At 43.3% G+C, this 22,295-nt stretch overlaps 1 protein-coding gene across 2 annotated transcripts in view; it reads left to right on the top strand.

The window, feature by feature from the left end:
* Dyrk1a (dual specificity tyrosine phosphorylation regulated kinase 1A) overlaps positions 1–21,459 on the top strand; it is a 121,708-nt gene extending 100,249 nt beyond the window's left edge. For both annotated transcript variants that reach the window (XM_057764568.1, XM_057764569.1), the window contains exons 8-12: positions 1,701–1,847; positions 4,159–4,299; positions 11,807–12,113; positions 12,880–13,004; positions 18,254–21,459. In XM_057764568.1, the coding sequence (XP_057620551.1) occupies positions 1,701–1,847; positions 4,159–4,299; positions 11,807–12,113; positions 12,880–13,004; positions 18,254–18,874 (1,341 nt within the window). In that variant the 3' untranslated portion in view covers positions 18,875–21,459. The remainder of the gene's footprint in view (positions 1–1,700; positions 1,848–4,158; positions 4,300–11,806; positions 12,114–12,879; positions 13,005–18,253) is intronic.
* Positions 21,460–22,295: the final 836 nt, after the last annotated feature.

The raw sequence follows: 22,295 nt of genomic DNA, 5'->3' as shown, positions 1-22,295 counted from the left end.
AATATTAAGAATTGTGTTTTATGCTAAAATTTTTTAAGAAAGAGTAAGAGATAAAAGAAATATTAGGTGATTTATAGTTTCTAAATAACGTTTTTAGTATAAAATTTGGGTAATTCTAACTTGATCTAGGTTCTTTTTTTTTTTTTTGGTTTTTCGAGACAGGGTTTCTCTGTGGTTTTGGAGCCTGTCCTGGAACTAGCTCTTGTAGACCAGGCTGGTCTCGAACTCACAGAGATCCGCCTGCCTCTGCCTCCCGAGTGCTGGGATTAAAGGCGTGCGCCACCACCGCCCGGCTGACTTGATCTAGGTTCTTGAGTAAAATTATTTCTCTTATATAATCAAGATAAATAATATGTAGAGAGACAGAGACAGAAAGCCAGGACAGCTAGGGCAACACAGAAAAGCCCTGTATTGAAAAGCAAAACAGAAGTAAACTTAGCTGGGTCACGAAAGCAGGTTTCCTGCTGTGGTTGCTGGCCATGTGACGTCTGTGCCAGTGGTGTTTTTTACATGCAAACAAAAGTTGCAGGGCTTCTCAAAAGAGATCATGGTTATTTACATAAAGGTATTGAAACTATTATTTTAATCTAACAACCAGATATTACTATTTTTATATTGGCATCCCCATTCTTTTCTTTCCAAGCTTGTGAAATTCCTATCTTGTCCAATTGTATCTAAGTTTTAAGTGGAGCAGGTTATTTATAGGGAAGGCATAGAGTCAGTTTGGTTAGCAGCTTATTTTTTTATCATTTCTACACATCATTTTATAATAGCAAAGCTATGTAGTTGTGGAAATAATTTTTTAAATTGGATTAAGAACCAAAATGTACAGCCTCGAATGCTGTTGAAAAGCCTAGCGTTGTTCCTGGTTGTAGGAGTAAAACACACTGTGAGTGGAAATACATGCCCACTGTGAGAGAAATTACAGTAGATTTTCCCCCTCTGTCTGCACAAACTGAGGTACCTTACCCCTTCAGGCCACTGAACGTTTAAGGGTTAAATTGTGCTGTGGTTACTTGGGAAATGCCGTCCATGAATGTGCTGTGCTGCTCACAATCAGAAGGTGGCCGGAGGGCAAGGGTGCCCCTGGGCAAGGGCGCTCGGTGACTGGGGTAGAAAATCTGGTGACCTGGATGGAATGCTGACAAACATTTCACAGTGTGAATACTGCACGTCTAAGACGTTTGGGACTAGAGTATTTGCTGGGGATCAAATCCAAACCCTTACCCATGCTGTGCAACTGCTCTCTACCACTGAGCCACGCCCCAGAGCAGGGGTAATTAACTTGGTTACTATTTCTCTTGACTCCTGAAGTAGGACCACATTCCATGAAAGGGTCTGAGTTCTTAACCAACTTTCTATTTGGTTATTCCTTTGAAATGTTATTTAATTATATTCATAGTGTAATGTTGAGCTTTCCTGTTGCTGTGAGTAGTAGGGTTTTGTTGTTGGGTTTTTTGTTTGTTTGTTTTTGGATTTTGGTTTTTCAAGACAGTTTTTCTGTAGCTTTGGAGTCTGTCCTGGAACTAGCTCTTGTAGACCAGATTGTCCTCGAACTCACAGAGATCCACCTGCCTCTGCCTCCCAAGTGCTGGGAAAGGCATGTGCCACTGCCGTCCGGCTGTGAGTATTTTTAATCTGATGTTGAATACAAATAAACACAACATATAGGATTAATACTATTTTGAAATTTGTTTCAGATATACCAGTATATTCAGAGTCGCTTTTATCGGTCTCCAGAGGTGCTACTGGGAATGCCTTATGATCTTGCTATTGACATGTGGTCCCTTGGATGTATCTTGGTTGAAATGCATACTGGAGAGCCTCTGTTCAGTGGTGCCAATGAGGTATGTGAAGAATTGATGTGCTGCTCTGTTTCCATAGAGACAATGCCCTCTGAAAGTTGTCTTCATAGGACAGTGTCTGCTTAACAGCTTGATCACTTGGGTTTTAGGTCAGCTTGTCTTATTTTACACTCTTACAATTTCTCCTCTTTGTCAGTTATATAATGGTAGGTTTAGAATTCTGAACTGGTTATTAAGATAGTTAATATGTTAATGAAGGAGATAGTAAATTAGACTAGACATAGTGTTTCGTAGACATTTTGCAGGTTTAAGTACAGTAACAGAAAGCCTCAGTGTGTGGTGAGGATGAGGGCACCCTGAGTGATAGTGTGAATGCTGGTTAAGACTCTCAGAGTGGAGCACAGCACTGGGAGGGCAGTTCACAGCTCAGTCGGTAGATGCAGCCTGAATCTTTTCATATAAACTAGTAAGTCTAGGATTTTAGGGCCACAGAGACTGCAAGTCTGCAGGCTTTCTGTTCCTAAGAGATTCTGGAGGTGAGGAACAGTGAGCTCCCTGCAGAGCAGCTGAGCTTTTTTTTTTTTTTTTTTTTTTTTTTTTTGTAGAAAGTTGATCATTTAGGATCATAATCTAAATTTTCATTTATAGATTAAAAAAAGAAAGTCCAAATGACTTAACTTTTGTTGGTTTTTTTTTTTTTGTGTGTGTGTGTGTTGAGATCTTGTCATGTTACCTAAAAGCTTCTACATTTAGTTTTAACTTCAGCTCATGAAGCAGTTGGAAGCAACTTCGATAATACTTGTTTTTTATTTGAATTTAAATAATTTAGCCTATAATTCCTAACTTTCTGGGGATTAAACAGTATTAGGATCAGTTGGGAGTTTAGTGGCTTCCCATTTTTCTCATTGTCAAAACCAAAATCCTTTGTGTTTGATATACTCCTGTCCCTCTGTGCCGGCTCTCTTCGGTGACCCTTCTGCCCTTTGACCCCGCTCCCCCGACTCAGCCCACAGTCTTTCTGAGGTCCACTGAAAACACCAACCACCAGCCCTGCCTGGCCCTTTACACTTGTTCTTCCTGTCTTAATGCACTGGTTCCCAGATGGCACTGCAGACTGTGTTCTCAAGTCAGCTTCCTAGTGGAGCCCCTGCTGCCTACTCAGCCACTCTGACCCTTTCCCCACCTTCTTTCTTGTCCTCTGTGCTCAGACTCAGGTTGTGATCTCTCTTCTCCCTCCTGGTTCTGCATCTTTTAATTCTACCAGCAATATTTGTGAAAAAAGATTATATCTGTATGGGTAGAGAAGTGGTTGGTCAAAAACTATTCCAGGCATGTCTTTTCATTGCTAGAGATTGTCTGTGAGATGAAAGAGTACAAATGTCTGAATTTGAGTTTTATTATACCTGAGATTATTTATGTCTTAACTTTGAAATACAGTCTTTAGGTTAATTGAATCACAGTGTAGCTGTTACTGGTAAACCAAGTCTAGCATAGCAGGAATGTCACCTGTAGGGAACAAGTGCTGACCCTTTCTTTGTGTAAGGATTCCCTCAACAGTACGGTGTAATGACTTTTTCTAGTATTTGTAATTATGAGTAATCTAGACAAGATCTGAAGTATAGGAGGATGCACATAAATTACATGCATGTATTCCTTTTGTACAACAGATTAGAGTACCCATGGATTTGGGCATCCATAGGGTGGGGGCTGAGTTGTTTCTGCCCAGAATCATTTCCTTATGGCTTGACTACATTTCTAGTTGGCCTCTTCCCAAACAGGATTTTTTCTATTTGCTTTTCTGTGTTCTGTCACTATGCATGATTTTTAGCCTCATGATAGATACACAGTTGTATTAGTGCATAGTTTTCATTTAAACAGTTATTTAATTAATGCCTATATGCTAGTAAAATTTTGTTTCTGGCTATATAGACACTTAAAACTTCCCCCCATCCTGTGTTAGTGTTTCCATTGCATCTGAGTCCCAAGGCTCACTGTAGATTTGTGTTTTTAGTTGTTGATTATCTGCTTTCCCTTCTGCTGAGTGTGTAGCCCATGAGGGCAAAAATGGGTCACATCTAGTGGTTTGACTGCGTACCCAGTGTCCAGAAGAGGGCCTTGCGCAGGGTTATGTAGATTTGTGTTTTTAGTTGTTGATTATCTGCTTTCCCTTCTGCTGAGTGTGTAGCCCATGAGGGCAAAAATGGGTCACATCTAGTGGTTTGACTGCGTACCCAGTGTCCAGAAGAGGGCCTTGCGCAGGGTTATGTGCAGCTGACCTAGGGAGGAAGTGACAAGCAGAAGTGAATGAATATACAGTTGAAATTACATGTTTTGTTTTTGTTTTTAAATACAGGTAGATCAGATGAATAAAATAGTGGAAGTTTTGGGCATCCCACCTGCTCATATTCTTGACCAAGCACCAAAAGCAAGAAAGTTCTTTGAGAAGTTGCCCGATGGCACTTGGAACTTAAAGAAGACCAAAGATGGAAAACGGGTAAAAAATAGGGGTACACTGGTTCTTGGAGGGGACTTCCTTTCTCTCCCCACCTCCTTTTTTTCTGTCTTTTTTTCTCATCAGGGAGCCATATGATAGCTCCTTGAATTTACTTGACAACAATATTATAACTAATAATTAAAAGGTGGTATTTTGATCAGTTGAGTGTTGTTGATCTGAACTGTGTACATGGGCCAGTGTTTGCTTGTTGGTCAGGATTGTTTTGGCTGTGATGGGAACATGTTCCTGTCTGCTGTATTTGGAGACAGCTGGTGAAGCTGGTGTGCTTCTATCCATACTGAATCAGGAAGTTCACGGCTTGCACACAGCAAGTCAGAAGTACAGTCAATTATTTTTTTAAGTGGAAAAGATGATTTTTTGTTTTTGTTTTGAGGCAGAATTTCTCTATAGCTTTGGAGCCTGTCTTGGAACTCACTCTGTAGATCAGGCTGACCTCAAACTCATGGAGATTCACCTGTCTCTGCTTCCCAAGTGCTGGGATTAAAGGTGTGCGCCACCACCGCCCTGCTGAACAAAATGATTTTTAGGCAGTTTGTGCTGTTTTCTCGGGGATATGAACCGACAGTTGAGTTCAGGTTCCCAGCTCAGTGCTTGAGATAGCACGGTGTTTGCGTCTTCTAAACAACGGTAGATCTGATGCCTGTTTCAGAGGCCCAACTATATTAATTTTTAGAGTAAATGATACCATATTTCCATCTCGATTTTATATCTAGTCTAGTTTGGGCTTTATCAAATGAAAAGAATGTGCAGATACATAATTAAAGTTGTTATATACATGTTATCTTTTGGTTGTAATTCTGGGTTTTTAATATTTAAGAACTTTTTTTAGTTCTTTTATCCTGTATTTTAGTGATGCTGCCACCAGGTGTCATCTTTAGTGAACTGAGGGTGTTTTAATTCACATTTACTTGGTTGTAAAGCCTTTTAATGTCTAGTGATTTTTGTTGTTGCTTTTTTTCCTAAAGGTTTTTTTATTCATATGTGTTTTTCTGCATGTGTATATGTGTATGTTTACAGAGGCCTTATGGTGACATCTGATCTCGTTGGGTTTTGGAATAATTAGCTTCCCAGTGTAGGTGCTGGGAGCCAAACTCTGGTCCTTGGAAGAACAGCAAGAGCTCTTAACTAACAACCCAAGCTCTTTGACCCTATTATGTTGTTGTTTTGTTTTTGTTTTTGTTTTTTGTTTTTTGTTTTTTTTTTTGGTTTGAGACAAGTCTTATGTAACCTAGGCTGACTTTGAACTTGCTGTGTAGCTGAGGTTCTAGGTAAGCACTCCCAACTGAACTATATCCCCAGCTCCAAATAATTTTTACAGTACTTGGAGATTTATATATAGTTTTTATTCCTGTCATGACTGGTTTGCAGCTTTTTGCATTCTGCCTTGCTCTCTAATTGTAGGCCATCAGCCTCCAGTTCCTAAATTATACCTGCGACTTCATTCCTGTATATGTTGTGAAAGCCGTCTCTAAATACAGGCACCGAGTCTCTTCCATATATGTTCATAGTTTACCATTCCCTAAATTATACCTGCGACTTCATTCCTGTACATGTTGTGAAAGCCGTCTCTAGACACAGGCACCCCGAGTCTCTTCCATGCATGTCCATAGTTTACCATTCCCTAAATTATACCTGCGACTTCATTCCTGCACATGTTGTGAAAGCCGTCTCTAGACACAGGCACCGAGTCTCTTCCATGCATGCCCATAGTTTACCATTCCCAGCCCATCTTCCTGTGACAGAACTGGAGTAGAACGTCCTCAGTCTGACTAGTGCTCCAGGTAGATCTGCTGCCATGTTTGTTCTGCAGTCAGTCTTCTGACATCTTTTTATTTTAAACTTACCCCCCTTAAATAAAACATTCTTTCCATTCAGTTTTTCCAGTCTCTGTCATTTTAAATTAAGGAACTGGTTCGTCAGCTATCATTTCTTCCAAATTGAGCTATGATTATTATTGTGTATTGGTTATTAGAGGCATTTCATAAATTAGTATATCTTCTTTCTTTGTGAATCAAATCTTAGCATACACTTAATACCCATTAATTAACTGTAAATTCAATGAGACTTCCCAGTCAAACTTAGTGATTGACTTACTTCTCTTTTAGCAAAGCAACAGCGTCTGCAATCAGCTGGTCATCTCTGGGGGAGGAGATAGCAAAAATTCAGACACTGTCATTGACTGCGTAATTTTTCAACTTTCATATTTCAGAAGCCTATATTCCAAGGTTTAAATGGAATCTCTACTAGTTACTTTTTTATTGCTATGATAAAACACCATAACCAAGGCAGCTTAGAGAAGGAACTGTTCTTTTGGGCTTAAAGTTCCAGAATGGCTAGGACAACATGGCAATAGGCGGCAGACATGATGGCTGGAGCTGGAAGCTCTGAGCCGAGAGGTCACTTCTTCAGCACAGTCAGGAAGCAGAGAGCAAACTGGAATGGTATGTGACTTTAAGCTTGAAGTCCTACCCCAATAGCATACTTTGTCTAGCAAGGCCACATATCCAGAATCTTCACAGACATCTCCACCAGTTGGCAGACCCATGAGCCTATGGGAAACATTCTCATTCATATCACCAAAAATGCACATTTAACTGTAGTTCTCTTCTGTAGTGGACACAGATGCACAAATCTTGCTATTTTATTGAAGCATAATTTATTTGCAATGATATGTGCATATTGTAAGTGTTCAGTTTGCATTCACTATCTAACATAGAATATAGAGTAGTATCACAAAGTCCCACCTTGTGTTCTGACTCTGTCCTGTTCTTCTGATTTCTGCTGCAGGTGGGATTAATCAATAGGTATACTTCATAAAAATGACAGTCTGTGCTATGGCCACCTAACATGTTAACCTTGCTGCTCTGACAAAAGTGACTTACAGAAGAAAGGGAGGTTTTGTTTGCAGTTTGTGGGTGCCATTCAGGTAGCAGGGAGAGCATGGCAGAAGGAACGGGAGCCGGGTGTCACCTGTACTTGCAGTCAGGAAGCAGAGGGGTGGATGCTGCTGCCCATCTCTCGTCTCCTCTTTTATTCCTTCTGGGACCCTGGTCTTGTGGATTGGTGCTCCTCACACTTGGATAAGTTTCTCCTTCTCAACAAAAACAATGTAGAAAACTTTGACAGATGCATCTAGAGGTTTATGTCCATGGTGATTGCTAAGCTCTGTCTAGTTGACAATGAAGATTAAGTATCACACTTAGTAAAATAATATTTTGGGGGAATTTTATATTGTTCATCTCAGGTCTTAATTCATTTTATTGCTTCATGGTATTTCACTGACTATACTGTAATTTCATTGACTATACCATAATTTATTATCTGTCAGTAAAGTTTCTGTTTATACATAATTAAGGACTAATTGATTAAGTCTAGTGAGAACACCACACATCTTTTTTTTTATGGTGGCATTGTCTCAAGTGTTTATCATCATCAGGCAATATCCCATAGAGCTTCTTTCAGTTTTTTCTTACTCTTCAGAAGAGGCCTTACTCACGCTGGGAGTGAGGCCTTTGTTGCCTGTCAGCCTCTTTCCCATGCAGTGCTGGCTTACTCCTTTCTAAACATGCTCTTTTTGGATGCCAGTGAGACTTGTGTTAGGAAACACCTGTAATAGTTGATGCTGTTGTTCAGATCTGTAGAGCTTTATTTTCTAATTCCTGAGTTAGTAAAAATTTGCTTTGTAGGTGTTTTCTCCTAAAATTCCTTTGGATTTTCCCTTTACTTTGCTGTGGTTCATCTTGAATTCATTTTTGAGCATGGAATAATGTGAAAGGGGCAGTGCTGAGCATCATTTGCTGACAATTGCCTTTTCCTATTGAGCTAATTTGGTCCTTTTTTTTTAAAAAAAAAAAAAACAAAGCTAATTCACCTTTTATGTTTGCACATTTGGGCTGTTCTCCAGTGCCCTGTCCCTATACTAGCTGCGCAGTGTGGATCACTGTCTCCTTAGTGACTCCTGACTGCAGGCAGTGCAAGCCTTCCAGGAATCAGTCCACATTCTAGGTCTTTTCTTTCTATGTCAAATCTGAAAACAAGCTTGTATTTGAATGTCAGGTCCTGCTAGAAATTGCACTGATACTCCATTTTAAACCTTGTCACAAGCCATTTCTGCATCTACAGAGATGATCATGTGATTCCCAATCCCCCCCAGACTGAATTTGTTAATTGACTTGGGAACATTTACCCTAACCTGTAATGAAGCACACTTGGCCCTGGCATTCTCTGGTACAACATTGAGTTCAACTTCCTGATCTCGTCAGAGTGTTCCAGTGTGTCCTGATGTAGCTTGTGACTTCTCTAACTCAACAGTGATCTTGTTAGCCATTTCAAATTATTTGAGAATTTTCTAGACATGTTAACTCATCTCTAGTTCAGTAGCACTGTGGTTTAAAATGTGATTTCATTCATTTAAAATTTATAGTCGGGTTTTATAACCTAGTATGTAATCTGTCTTGGTGATTCTTTCTTGTGTATTTGATAAAAATTATACTTTGTTTTAGTGGTCTGTAGGGTGTTTGTGTGTGTGTGTGTGTTTCTGTGTTTTTGTGAATAGTGTTAGTTGCATTTCTAGGCACTAATAAATACCTGGTGGAAAGCAACGTTAGGGAGGAAGGAAGACTCCTTCAGGTCATTGTCTGAGAGGGTGCAGTTCTTCAGTTGTGGTAGCTCACTGTCTGCCGAGCTCTAGATTAGCATGTCCCACCTCAGGAATATGGTCTGCCTCTTCTCGATTGCACGGTCTGTGAAGAAAGTCAGTGTTTGTTCTTAGTGCTGTGCATTTGTGATATGGTTTCCTTTTCCTTCAGGGTGATTAAAACACTTGATCTTTGTACTTGATTATTATGTACTTACATATTTTTTTTTAATTATTCTCCTTAGAGTGTATTGAGATTCTTGGGCTTGTGGTGCTTAGATATCATCAGATATTTGCTTTGCTTGGTCTCACTGTCTTCTCCAATTACACACATGGTTTTCAGTTTAGTGTTATCCTGAGATTGCTTTCTCTGGTCTGATGGGTGGGTTGCTTGGCTTAGCACAGGGTCTTGCAGTGGATAACAGGCCTGCTTGAACCGCCTGCAGTAAGGGAGTGCAGTAGTATCTACCTTGCTTTTGTGTTTTGAATTTTGATAATATCTTTGCTCTGTGTTTTTGGTTACCATTAATTTTCTTAACCATAGCTCCTCAGTACTCTGAATCCTAATCTGTTGTTAAAACTCATGTTGGGTGCCATTTGTAGAAGGAACTGCGGGCAGGCCTGCTTTTTGTCCCACCCGGCTCCCACATGGTTAGCTTTACACCCAAAACAACAACACATAAACTGTATTCTTTTAAACACTGCTTGGCCCATTATCTCTAGCCTCTTCTTGGCTAACTCTCATATCTTGATTAACCCATTTCTAATAATCTGTGTAGCACCATGAGGTGGTGGCTTACTGGGAAAGATTCAGCATGTCTGACTTGACTGACGGCTGGCTCCATAGCATCTGCCCTGGAGAGGAGAGGCATGGCGTCTGCCTAACTTCCCTTCTTCCCAGCATTCTGTTCCGTTTACTCCACCCACCTATGTTCTGACCTATCAGGCCAAGCAGTTTCTTTGTTAATTAACCAATGAAAGCAACAGATATACAAAGACCTTCCCACATCAATAGAAGCTAAAGAAATAGGTGTCAGTGACATGCTTCCCTTGTAAGCACAAAGACCAGAGTTCGAGCCCCAGAATCCACCTAAAGCAAAAAGGCCAGACATGATGGTATGCGTTTTTGTCTCAGTGCTGGGAGGCAGAGATAGGGATGTCCCAGGGGCTTCCCGGCCAGCCAGTCTGATCTGCTTGGTGAGTTCCAGACCAACGACAGATGCTGCTTAGAGGAAGAACAGAAAATAACACTTGAGGTTGTCTGCTGGCCTCTGTCCATGAGCATACAGCACCCAGATGTTAAGCAAGTTCTTCACTTCTGATAATGTTTCAGTTTAAAATTTGTATTTGTCTTCATTTTTTATGAATACGTTTCCTCTTCTGAAATCCCATCTGTATACATGGTTGTCTACATTTTCAACTGTATAACTTACATTCGCTGCCTGCCTGCCAATTTTACTGCCTGAGCCATTTATCAGTATGGATTGATTGGTAACCCATTTCCCCCACTAAATTATGGACTCCACTGTTTCTATAATTTTTAAAATCTTTCTGTATTTGAGGAAAGTTGAGATATAAGTGTCGTTTCCTTTGAGAAGCAGACATATCTTGTACACGGTCAGACCAATAGGATAGGGCTGCATTAGCTGAATCTGGGTGTTGGGTTTTTGACTCAGGTTTATGTACCATGAGAGGAGGTTCCTTCCAGCATTGTTTGTTCATGGCTGCAGGAGTCTCTAGAGCTCTGTCCACGCTGCCATTCACCAGCAGCCCGACCTCTTCCACCTTCTCTGTCTGTCCACGTGTGGCTGAATTGTCCTTGCTCATTGCCCGGCATGCTGGCCTCTTTCCACTCCAGGGCTGCTAGGGTCTGGGTTGTGGTTAGGGGGAGAGCACTTGCCAAGCACATGCATTTGTGATTTGTCCTGATGCTTGACTTTGAACAACCATCTGAAGAATCCCACACTATCACTCCAAGTCCAGTGATGTTGTTGTGACCTTGATGTTTGTAGAGAGCTGGAGGCTGACACTGCTGCGCTTTACCAAATAACTGTCAGGAAACCCCACTGTGTTGTTAACCAGCTCCTGAGCCATGCTGTAAGAGAAGACTGGTGCTTTCACTGTGTCCGAGCAGGTTGGCATAGCCAGTGCTTCTGTACTCTGAGCCACCATCAGGGATGCAGTGCAGCGTGTTCTCAGGTACACAGCCAGCCTGGCTTCGTGCTGGACACCATTAATCTCAGTTCCACTACTTGGGAGGCAGAGGCAAGTCTTTCTGTGATTTCTGTGAGTTTGAAGTCAGCCTGGTCTATGTGGTGAGTTGTAGGCCAGGCAAGACTACATTCCTAGACCCTGTCTCAGAACAAACCTAGGTACAGAGTAGAACAGGTCAGAGTCCATATTTCTCTGCAAAAAACTTCACAGTGATTGTATTTGTGGCGTTTCTGTGTCATTCTGTGTGTTCACTCCCTTGTTTGCTTCTTACACAAACATGAAAAAGAAGTATCATGTTCCTGGGTGAAGTAGTACAAACCCGACTCTAGGCCGGCCATTGTCTACTTGCCCTGGGTCTTCGAAGTTGTGCAAGCCCAGCCTAGGCCAGCCATCATCTGCTGGTCACTGAGCTACACTGACCTTCCTAGTCGTTTTTGTGTTCTCAAAACTGTATTGGATTTCCATAGCCATGTGTGTCTAAGTGTTGTATGCAGAAATAGGGGTGGCTGACTGTCTCAGTGATTGTTCTTCCTCACAAAGCCTTGTACCCATGAGCGCCTCAGACATTGGAGTGAATCGTGTGGGTGTCACATCTCCCACCACCTTTGGAGACAATTTTTGTTTTCTCTTTAACAGGAATACAAACCACCAGGAACCCGGAAACTTCATAATATTCTCGGAGTAGAGACAGGAGGACCTGGCGGACGGCGTGCTGGGGAATCGGGTCATACTGTAGCTGACTACTTGAAGTTCAAAGACCTCATTTTAAGGATGCTTGATTATGACCCCAAAACTCGGATTCAACCTTATTATGCCCTGCAGCACAGTTTTTTCAAGAAAACAGCTGATGAAGGCACAAACACAAGTAACAGTGTGTCCACCAGCCCTGCGATGGAGCAGTCTCAGTCTTCAGGCACCACCTCCAGCACATCGTCCAGCTCAGGTCTGCCATCTCACTGCGGGCTTGCTTGCTCGTGCTTTCTGTTTGCTTACTAGTGTGGGGTTCTTTTAGAGTATTGATAAACTATTTTTTTTTTTTAAATTTTGTAATGGGTGACAAGGATTATTTTACTTAACCCTGTTCTTTGCAAGTATGTGACTCTTGAGTTTGCTCACCTGTAAACACCACCCTCCTGTGTAGATAGTAGCAGATCCAGCCCTTATCATGTGGTAATTGTCTACCTGACAGTTGGAAGCAAAGCTACTTATTAGCCAAAATTATAAATGGGTTTTAAATGGAGTTATTTTTCCATATCCTTGAATTTTTTTGTGGCTGAGGCAAATGACTGAGGTGAACTTAGCTGCATTATGGCTGATGTGGGAAGATGTCTTCTGAGCTCAGTAACATGATGTAGTTCAAGTTAGTACCTTAGCTTGAATGTTTCATGTGTCTTTATATGCGCTGTGCAGTGCATTTATCTGAGTGTGCATATGCGCACACCTAAGGTCACACGTGGAGACATCACACCACGTGCCTGCCTTCTGCCCTAAAGACAGGAGTCTCACTGCACCAAAGGCCTGCTGTGTGAGCCAGGTTCCCTGTCTCCTGACATAGTCAGCTGGGTTGTTACATGGTGCTGGGGTCGGTGCACGGGTCCTGGTGCCTGCAGAGCACACACTCTCTCTCACTGTGAGTGATGATGCAGTCTCCGAGCACGGCCCTGGGCGGGGCTCCTCTAAACTCAGCTCTGTCGTGTCCTCTGCTGAAGGTGGATCCTCGGGAACGAGCAACAGCGGGAGAGCCAGGTCAGACCCAACGCACCAGCATCGGCACAGCGGAGGACACTTCACGGCTGCTGTCCAGGCCATGGACTGTGAGACACACAGTCCTCAGGTGAGCTCTCAGTGCTCGTGGCACAGCCCTGCTTGCTTTAACTGTGGTAACTCAAGTGTGAGGATGTTTGAGGCTGTCTGTGTCCTCTTTTCTAAAGGCATGTAATACCCTCACTGCTGAAGAGGAAAGCTTTGACCATGGACACCATGTAACTCCCTTCTTGTTAGAAATGAGAACTCGCATTGGCCACACACACCGTCCGTCTAGACTTTCCACTGTGTGATTATGTTATTTGCCACAGCAGCGTCCAAGCCTCATGCAGTTTGATCTCTACCTGAGCTGCATGGTCTGGGTCTCTGTCATGGCCTCTTGTGACCTCCGCTCCCAGACGTGGTTTCTGAATCAGTCTGTGCTTGGATTTTTAACCTTGAAGTCTTGGTTTTGCTCCTTAAACTTGGCGATCTTCGTAAACTCGCCATTCGAGTCGTAGTGTGAGGCAGGTAGCAGCAGTGACAGTGCTGAGATCTGAACACAGATGAGAGCAGGGAAGGAAGCTGGGCTCGTCTCAGCCCCAGCCCACAGGACAGCCTCCATCCTCTAGGGAAGACGGGGATCACAGTGCCCCTCTGCATTCAGGAAGTAAGACTTGAGGCTGGGCAGCATCCTCCAGCAAGAGCTTTGACCTCTGCCACTTGCTGCCAGCTGGGGACCAAATACTCAAACATGAGCCTGTGGAGGTGTTTCCTGTTCAGACAAGAGCACATGACTTTATAATACACCTTCACACTGTCGCCTACATTTTGATTTTTGTGGTGAGAAGCAGGTTGGTTAGTTTTGGTGGAGTAAGTAGAATCTGCTAGGTTGATGGTTTCCTTTCTTGTGACTAGGCTGCTAGATTCTTCTGGAGAAACTGTCACATGGTTTCGTTATCACTGTTCCTGTTCACACAACTATTCGGTAATTCCACACTTCTCAGAGTCCCGTCTCCCTTCTGTTCTCTAAAATGCTTCAAACTTTTCTACTTTTGTGTAGAGGCCTTCGGCCTCTCTCCCTGACTTCCCTGCTTTGGGCAGGGTCTTCACCTGTACAGCCTTGCCTATGCATGCATTCCCCATAGCTCACTGGTGCACCTGCTGTTCCCTTCCCCTGTTCTGTGTGTCTGTCGGCCCCAAACTCCTCCTCCAGTCCATGTGTGTCTCCTGTTTTATATTGCCTTTGTAAACCCCTTGTACCTGGAAGTTAACTTGTAGAGCCCGCTGTGACAGCAGTGTGTCTGCGCTCTGCCCCTCTCCTCTGACCTCAGAATGCTCAAACTGAGATCTTTTACAGGTGGAATGTGGCACACTTAATCTCCAGGCCTCTCTGCTTGTGTCTGTGTGCTCAGCTGGGCCACTCTTCCTGCTCTGGTTTCGTGATGGCACTGTGCACTTAGTTCTCCAGTGCCACCTGCTCAGAAAAGCCGCCCTGAATGGTTCTGGACTAACTGTCCTTGGTCCATGTCTTTCATGCACACTGTACCGTAAACGCACAGAGAAAGTCCGGGATAACGTGCTCCGTGTCCCATCTCTCTTACACAAGCCACAGTTTGGTTGTTTTCACATTGCTTACTCATCTCCCTGTTTATTTTGGGTGGCTTTTGGCAGCCCCAGCTGCCGCCCGCATTATGTCATCCTCCTCCTGCCTCCCAGGAGTTAGAATCATACACATGCTTTGCTGTGCCCAACGTATTCTTTTCTTTGGGGGTTAATTTTTTTAGTTGTTTATTTACTCTGTGTGTGTTTGTATGTATGTACGTATGTGGGCACACGGAAACCATAGCATGGCTATAGAGGTAAGAGACAACTTCAGGGAGTCATCTGTGTCCACCTGTGGTCCTGGACAATTAGACTCTCAGGTAGGCTGAGTGGCAAGTGCCTGTAGATAAATGCCATTATCTGCTGAGCCATTTTGGTGGCTAAGTTTTTGAATAGTTGATACAGTGTCATGGTAAAAAAGAAACCTAGCACACAGGGTTGTGAGCAGTCCTCTTTATCACGTCCACTAGTTTAGTACAAGCTGTTAGTAGCTTGTATGTCTCTACAAAGATTCTTCATGTAAAAGTCAATCTTAATTATACATTAACAGATAATATGTATTAGTCAGATAGTATTTTATATGCATACACAATATTCTATACACACCAAACACCTACCGTAGGTATGTCCTATACTCTAGCCTGTATAGAAACAGTGTCATACCGCACAAAGTTTTACATCTAGATTTTTCTACATTTTGCATAGATTTGATATTTTTCCTATATCAAAGTAAAGCTTCTATGTTGTTTTGCAGTATTACATTATTTGAATATTCTATGAGCCATTTCATTCGTGGCTTATTAATGGGCATTTTGTTTATTTACAGTCAGTTTTACTATTTATGATGGCATAATAAAAATTCTTCACTGGGCAGTGGTGGCGTACAACTATAATTTCAGCACTTGGGGTTCAGGGGCAGAGGCAGGCAGATCTCTGTGAGTTTGAGGTCAGCCTGGTCTACAAAGCAAGTTCCAGGACAGCCAGGGGTGTTACACAGAGAAACCCTGCTCGAAAAAAAACAGCCAAAAACCCCCCAACTTTATGTGTGAGGAGGTGGCATGGGTTGGGGGTTGGGGGGCTGCCTGCCTTTAATCTCAGCACTCAGGAGGCAGAGGGAGGTGGATCTTTGCATTTGAGGCCAGCCTGGTCTACAAAGTGAGTTTCAGGACAGCCGGAACTGTTACACAAAGAAAGAAAAAAAAAGCTCATGTGCATTTTGTCTGTGTTGTAAATTCCTGAAAACAGTTGGAAGTAAAATTGCTGAATCACAGTGAGGCGGTATGTAATTTTGGTCATGATTGTCAGCTTATCTTCTGCAAGATTTTTACAACTCAGTAAACGTAAATTGAGAGTTAAAAGTCATTACCAACTTATAGTACAGTGTAATGGTAGAGCATTTGCCTGGAGTACACTATGCCCTGGTTAGATGTGGTCTCCAGCAACACATAGGCACACAACCAAAAAGAAGGGAAGAAAAAAATAAGAAAAGTATGTGTTAGTGTTCCTGGTCTGTCTGCAGTTTGACTTCATTGGTGACATCTGCTATGGCCTGAAACTGTTAACAGAAAATCTACAAATAATAATTGTTACTATTACAAGATTGTGTATGCTTCTGAATATCAGGATGAGATCTCCTCCCACCCTGCTCTGTCCTCTGTCCAGCTTTATCTGTGCTATATACATGACCTGCCCACTTGTCATGGAGACGTCCTCATCATCAGACTGCTTTTTGTGCAGTCACAATGCTTGTGCCAGTGATTCCCACCTTATAATTTAAGGGGTTCATTTGTTTTTTTTTTGTTTTCGGTTTTGTAAGTCATGTTTTCTCTGTGTGCCCCTGGCTGTCCCAGAACTCACTCTATAGACCAGGCTGGCCTGAAACTCACAGAGATTCGTCTGCCTCTGCCTCCAAAATGCTGGGATTAAAGGTGTGTGCCACCACCGCCTGGTTAAAGATTTTATAATTAACCATTTGATAATAGGTGCAGCACAAGAGTCTCGTGCTGACCACTCAGATTTCTCAGAGAGCATCCTGATGCAGTCTCTGTTAGGATGTCAGTCTCTTCTCTCTGCCTGAGATTATAGGCGTGCATCAGGAATTGGCCCTCCCATGGGTAGCAGGGCTCTTCCAGTGCAAAGTGTTGGTGTACAGTATCAAGTAGATGAGTGTCCCTGATCTGAAATTCTGAAGTGCTCTAATTGTAAAGCATTTCATGCCTGATTAAGGATGTTCAACCTACATTTTCTTCTCAGAGATTGTCTACCAGTTTTGTTTTCCCTGCTGGATTTCCATATAATTTTTATTGAATAATACTTAATAATTTGTGCTAAATTGGTGGTCGAGACAGCTTCCAGTGACACAAATAGACACAGCAAAACACAAAATGACAAGTAATGTTTACATAAAAACAGAAGTCTGGGGGTGGACTGCAGAGGTATTCCCTGCATGGTGTTAGTGAGGGCTGCGCTAGACCTTCCCTGCTCAGCCAGTCAAGGCTCATGCGTCTGAGAAAAACACATGTTCGGTGAGGCATATTGAGTAAAGTAGACTAAACACTCACTATCTGAGTAAATTGAGAATAGAGCGTTGCCTTTCCTTGACTGTGGCAGTGAAGTAACCGAAGTGGCTCTTCAGAGCATTGGTGCGTCTTTTGTGCCCTGCTCTCACAGTGTGTGATCGCACACACCTGGGCTCAACTGTGCACGGTGCAGTGTCCAGCAGACAGACCTGCCTGCACCTGGCGATCAGTGACAGCTGAAGTCCACTTTCATTCCAGCCATAGTTCTGATAGCTGTGTCCGGCACGAAGGAGTCTGGAAAGTACAGTTCACAAGGTGGAATCCGTGGCCTTTGCCGCAGATGGTTGGGGCAGCATTAGCCAGAACACCTGGGAACTCCAGAACTGGCATGCAAAGATTAGAAATGAAAACATTCTTGACAGGAGGAAGCGGTGAGCTGGTGCCCAGAAGCACATGTCCAGGCCAAGGGTGGGAAAGAAGTCTCAGGTGATTAGAACCCAAGCACTTAAGGAAGGTTGGAGGGATAGGAAGTGGGAAATCACTGATGATTTTCAGAGTGAGCCGATTGTGTTTTGAAAGAACTTTGCTACTCTCAGTGGGTTGAGAAGGACAAGTATGGAAGCAGGGGGTGATTTTTGTTGATTTATTTTATTTAGTAAAGAGGTCTTTGCATTAGTCTAGGCTAAGTGATTCGGGATCTAGTGTGAGGGATCTCATTGGTGCTTTCTGCTGGGTTCAGAGGGAGGAAGGGATTGTCAAGCATCTGGGTGAATCTGCATCCTTTTGTTGTGTAAAGAAAGCTGGGAGGAGGAGGGACTCCAAGGAAAGTAGAAGTTCTCCAGACCTACCCAGAGTGCTGCTGGGTTCTTTATAGGAAGCTTGCTGATCCGGCATAGATAGTGAAACAGGAGCCCGGCCATGAGTGTAGATGTGAGAATTAGCCAGTAAGAGGCTAGAGCTAATGTGCCAAGCAGTGTTTAAAAGAATACAATTTGTGTGTTGTTATTTCGGGTAAAACTAGCCGGTGGCCGGGAGCTGGGAGGCCCGCCGCTCCTTCTACAACCACTTTTACAGTAAAATGTTCCTTGCTCTGGAACTTACATAGACTTTTGTGGTATAGAGCTGTCTAGTGTGTTAAAAGTTTCCACGCTACCCCCATCTGCCAGCTCACTCGCTTTAGTGCTGATGTAACCCTTTGATAATGTCTCCCTTCCAGGTGCGCCAGCAGTTCCCGGCTCCTCTGGGCTGGTCAGGCACTGAAGCTCCTACACAAGTCACTGTTGAAACTCATCCTGTTCAAGAAACAACCTTTCATGTAGCCCCTCAGCCGAATGCATTGCATCATCACCATGGAAACAGTTCCCATCACCACCACCACCACCATCACCATCACCACCACCATGGACAGCAAGCCTTGGGTAACCGGACCAGGCCAAGGGTCTACAATTCTCCAACAAATAGCTCCTCTACCCAGGATTCCATGGAGGTTGGCCACAGTCACCACTCCATGACATCCCTGTCTTCCTCAACGACTTCTTCCTCCACATCCTCCTCCTCTACTGGTAATCAAGGCAATCAAGCCTACCAGAACCGCCCAGTGGCTGCTAACGCCTTGGACTTTGGACAGAATGGAGCTATGGACGTTAACTTGACCGTCTACTCCAATCCCCGCCAAGAGACTGGCATAGCTGGACATCCGACATACCAATTTTCTGCTAACACAGGCCCTGCACATTACATGACTGAAGGACACCTGACCATGAGGCAAGGGGCTGATAGAGAAGAGTCTCCCATGACAGGAGTGTGTGTGCAACAGAGTCCTGTAGCTAGCTCGTGACTACATTGAAACTTGAGTTTGTTTCTTGTGTGTTTTTATAGAAGTGGTGTTTTTTTCCCAAAAACAAAGTGCAAAGCTGCTTGAATCAGAAGGAGATTGACACACTGAACCGCTACCAGAGGGCAAAGCTGACTTTTGTTTTTAACTTGAAAAGATTGCAAAGGGACAGTGAAGTTTTTAAGAGCCATGTCCACCTGTCTTCACGGAGAGCTCCGAGGTGCCCTCTTTTTGTCCCCTTTTAACCTGCCGTCTCCCTGTCACAGTGGGTTTGTCTTTCTATCCAACAAAAGTTCATGTTCAGATGTTGGTCTTGGTCGTTTGCCAACTAATTTTAAAATAAAAAGGCACTGCACAGAATTTGCATAAAGGGCCCCATAAGGGTGTTTTGGTTTTTTCTTTTTTTTCTTTTCTTTTTTTCATTTTTACATTTTCTCCTTTTCCCCATGTTTTCTTTTGAGTTGGGGTAGGGCGGGAGATTTGGGTTTTCTGTCCTCTACACATTTGGGCACGGAATGCAGTGCTGTAAGGAAGAGGGCCTCCAGCTCACACAGCACCATCTTCAGCTGTGTGAGAGGAACGATTGTGTTGACGTTTGGAAGGCGCAGTAAGCATGCTAAGTGGCGGGGATCAGGACTCTCCTATCTGAGCCTACCGAGGAGCAAAGCAGCAATTCCATGGGATCCTGTGGCTCTCCTGTTGGAGAGGCCATGGGAAGATAGGTCGGAACGGGACTGGTCTCCTCAGCAAGGTGCACTGAGAAGCAAACACCGGGTCAGTTGTGGCCAGTCCTGGGGAGGTCTGAGTGGTGGTCTTTGGGATAACCTTTGGCCTTATGGATTTGGACTCGAAGTTAGAAGAGCCTACCATTTCAGATACAATCACTTGCGGACATGCGTTTGCAGACAGTCCTTAATGCTGAAAACACAGAGAATGGGTAATTCAAGAGGCCTTTCTTTTAAAATAGACTTTTGTGACCCACTAATTGTAAGGTATTGCAAGGTCACTTTGCGTGTGTCATAAAGCTGACTCCCTATTGGTTGAAGGCCACAGACGTAGTGGTTTGCCTTGATGGAAATAGCTACAGCTGTGTCCTTCCCGCTCTTTTACCTTTTCTTTGGCTTTTTCCCGGCACGTGGTGTCGCCACCATTTCTTCTGCACAAAGACGTCTTCTGTTCATCCTGAACATTTTAAAATGCAGAATTTTATGTGACTGCTTTTTTGCCTCACAATTATGCTGTGAATTTTACAAAAATTTATTTTCTTTTTGATAATTTATTGTACCAAAGCTGTTTTTATAGCACATAGATGTCTGTAACCGATGATGTAGCAGTCCTGCACTTTGACACAAGGTGTGACTAGACCATTTTCAATGTCAGTGGGAATTATGGCTGTACTATTGCTTAAACAAAACTGGAACTGTTGTCGAGTCCATAGCTGAGACATCTACAGCAGTCTGTGTACTGGACAGAATAAACACCTGCCACATTCTAAATGCATTCAGGCTTCTGAAGGGAAAGGGAGCCAGCAGCTGATGCTTGTACTCCTGAGTAACTTGCTTGTAACTTGAATGTGAGGCCTTGATTGAACCAACAGGTCCACAGTAGGGCAGGAGGCAGGCAGAGCCTGAGCGTGACCTGAAGTGAGCGGGCTGGCTTTAGCAGGTGCCTCCTTGGAGATTATGCTGCCTTCATGTAACACAGTCTGGCAGTGGCTAAATTTGTGCTCCCATTTAAATTGAGCAATTTTAGGGTGTTAAACTCTTAAGCAGTGGGATTGGGAGAGTGGAGATAGAGTGATTTCCCTGCCCAGGACCGCGAGAAGCCCGGGAGAGAAGCAGTGACCTACCTCTGCCTGCCGACAGCCCTATTGGAAGCAGCTCAGCAGAACACCACGTTACTTTTTATTGGTCAACTCCATGTGGCTGACTAGGTCAATTTTTTTTTCCTGAGCAAAAGCAGGTTTTTTATCTGTAAGCAGTGACAGAAGAAAGGCCTGAAACTCTGTGAATGTGAGTGGAAACTTGGAGAGCCTGTTTTTATAAACACAAATACTTTGGTTGTTAATCAGGAAATCCATATTTATTTTGTAATTAAATGTCAAGCCTGTGGATTGTTTTGAACTTGGTAGTCGAGGAGAGTTTACGTGAATAAAGGCGTCACCTTGAGTGCAGCTTGGTCAGAAGGGATGCGGTGGCGGCACCTGCTGCTTAAAAACCCCAACACCACACCAGGTGGCTCAGGTCTTTTTTCTCCCCTGTGCTGGTTGCCACATTTTAGCAAGCACCAAAAAAGAAAGCAGTTTTTAAGCCGATCCTTACATAACGGAAACCACACAATCCAGTGCTTCTGCATACTGTGTTATGTTACAGTCCAGTTTTGTGTGCTTTACTACACAGTTTGGTTACAGGACTTCTGTGCATTGTAAACATAAACAGCATGGAAAAGGTTAAATACCTGTGTTCAGATTGTAAGATCTAGTCCGGACTTGCTGTGTATATTGTAACGTTAAATGAAAAAAGACCCCCCTTTGTATTATAGTCATGCGGTCTTATGTATGATAAACAGTTGAATAATTTGTCCTCAGACTCTTTACTATGCTTTTTTAAAAATTAAGGGGAAAATGTAAACACAGTAAAAATCTTCCTATGCAATGAAGCCGTTCCAGGTCTGGTAGGTATAGCAGGCATAATTGACTCACCTGTGTAAGGGGAATACTGTGGCATGGAGACGAGGCTTCACGTACCTTTAAAAGTAAAAATTGGAGGCTGAACAGAGGAGTCGTTCTTTAACATGGATATTTTACCTGAATGATTGTCGCGCGGTTACTGCTTCCCCACGGTCCTGTTTGTGTTCAGAGGGGTTTTGCGGGCCACAGTTATCTGAGGCCCTGGCCTGCTCGGTTTTAGGAGAGACTGCGAGTGCTGCCTGGCCACTGTCCTGTGCAGACTGCAGAGAGCCACCATGCTGCGGCAGCCTTTTCTAAGTCAGCTTGCATGGATGTGTTAAGGTGGCGTTCAGAAGGTAAGAGGCTTACATGAAACTTTTGCCTGTAGAGTTCCTGTGTTAGAGTAGAAAATTCCCTAATTTTTTTTGTCTTAGGCTATGGGATTTCCCACCCCTTAGGTAACAAGCATATTTTATAATACTGGACTAAAATACCCAAGACTTACTTTTACTACATTTTTTATTTTATTTGAATGAGACTGTAGTAATTTGAGGCCTCAGAAATGCCATCTGGGCCGCTGCCACTGTCCTGCTCCGGCTTATTAAATGCACTGTGTGCTCTGACAGTGGGAAGTACACGAAGAGACAGTAAACACTTTATTTTCAACCGGTCCCCACCTTTCTTTCCACTGGCTGCTTTTATTTTACCTGTCCAGGTTCCCACTTTGCCCTGTGTCTGCTCTTGTTCTGCTGACCA

Source organism: Chionomys nivalis, chromosome 3, assembly GCF_950005125.1.
Source record: "Chionomys nivalis chromosome 3, mChiNiv1.1, whole genome shotgun sequence".
Lineage (NCBI taxonomy): Eukaryota > Metazoa > Chordata > Mammalia > Rodentia > Cricetidae > Chionomys > Chionomys nivalis.
This window is presented reverse-complemented; position numbering and strand designations above follow the sequence as displayed.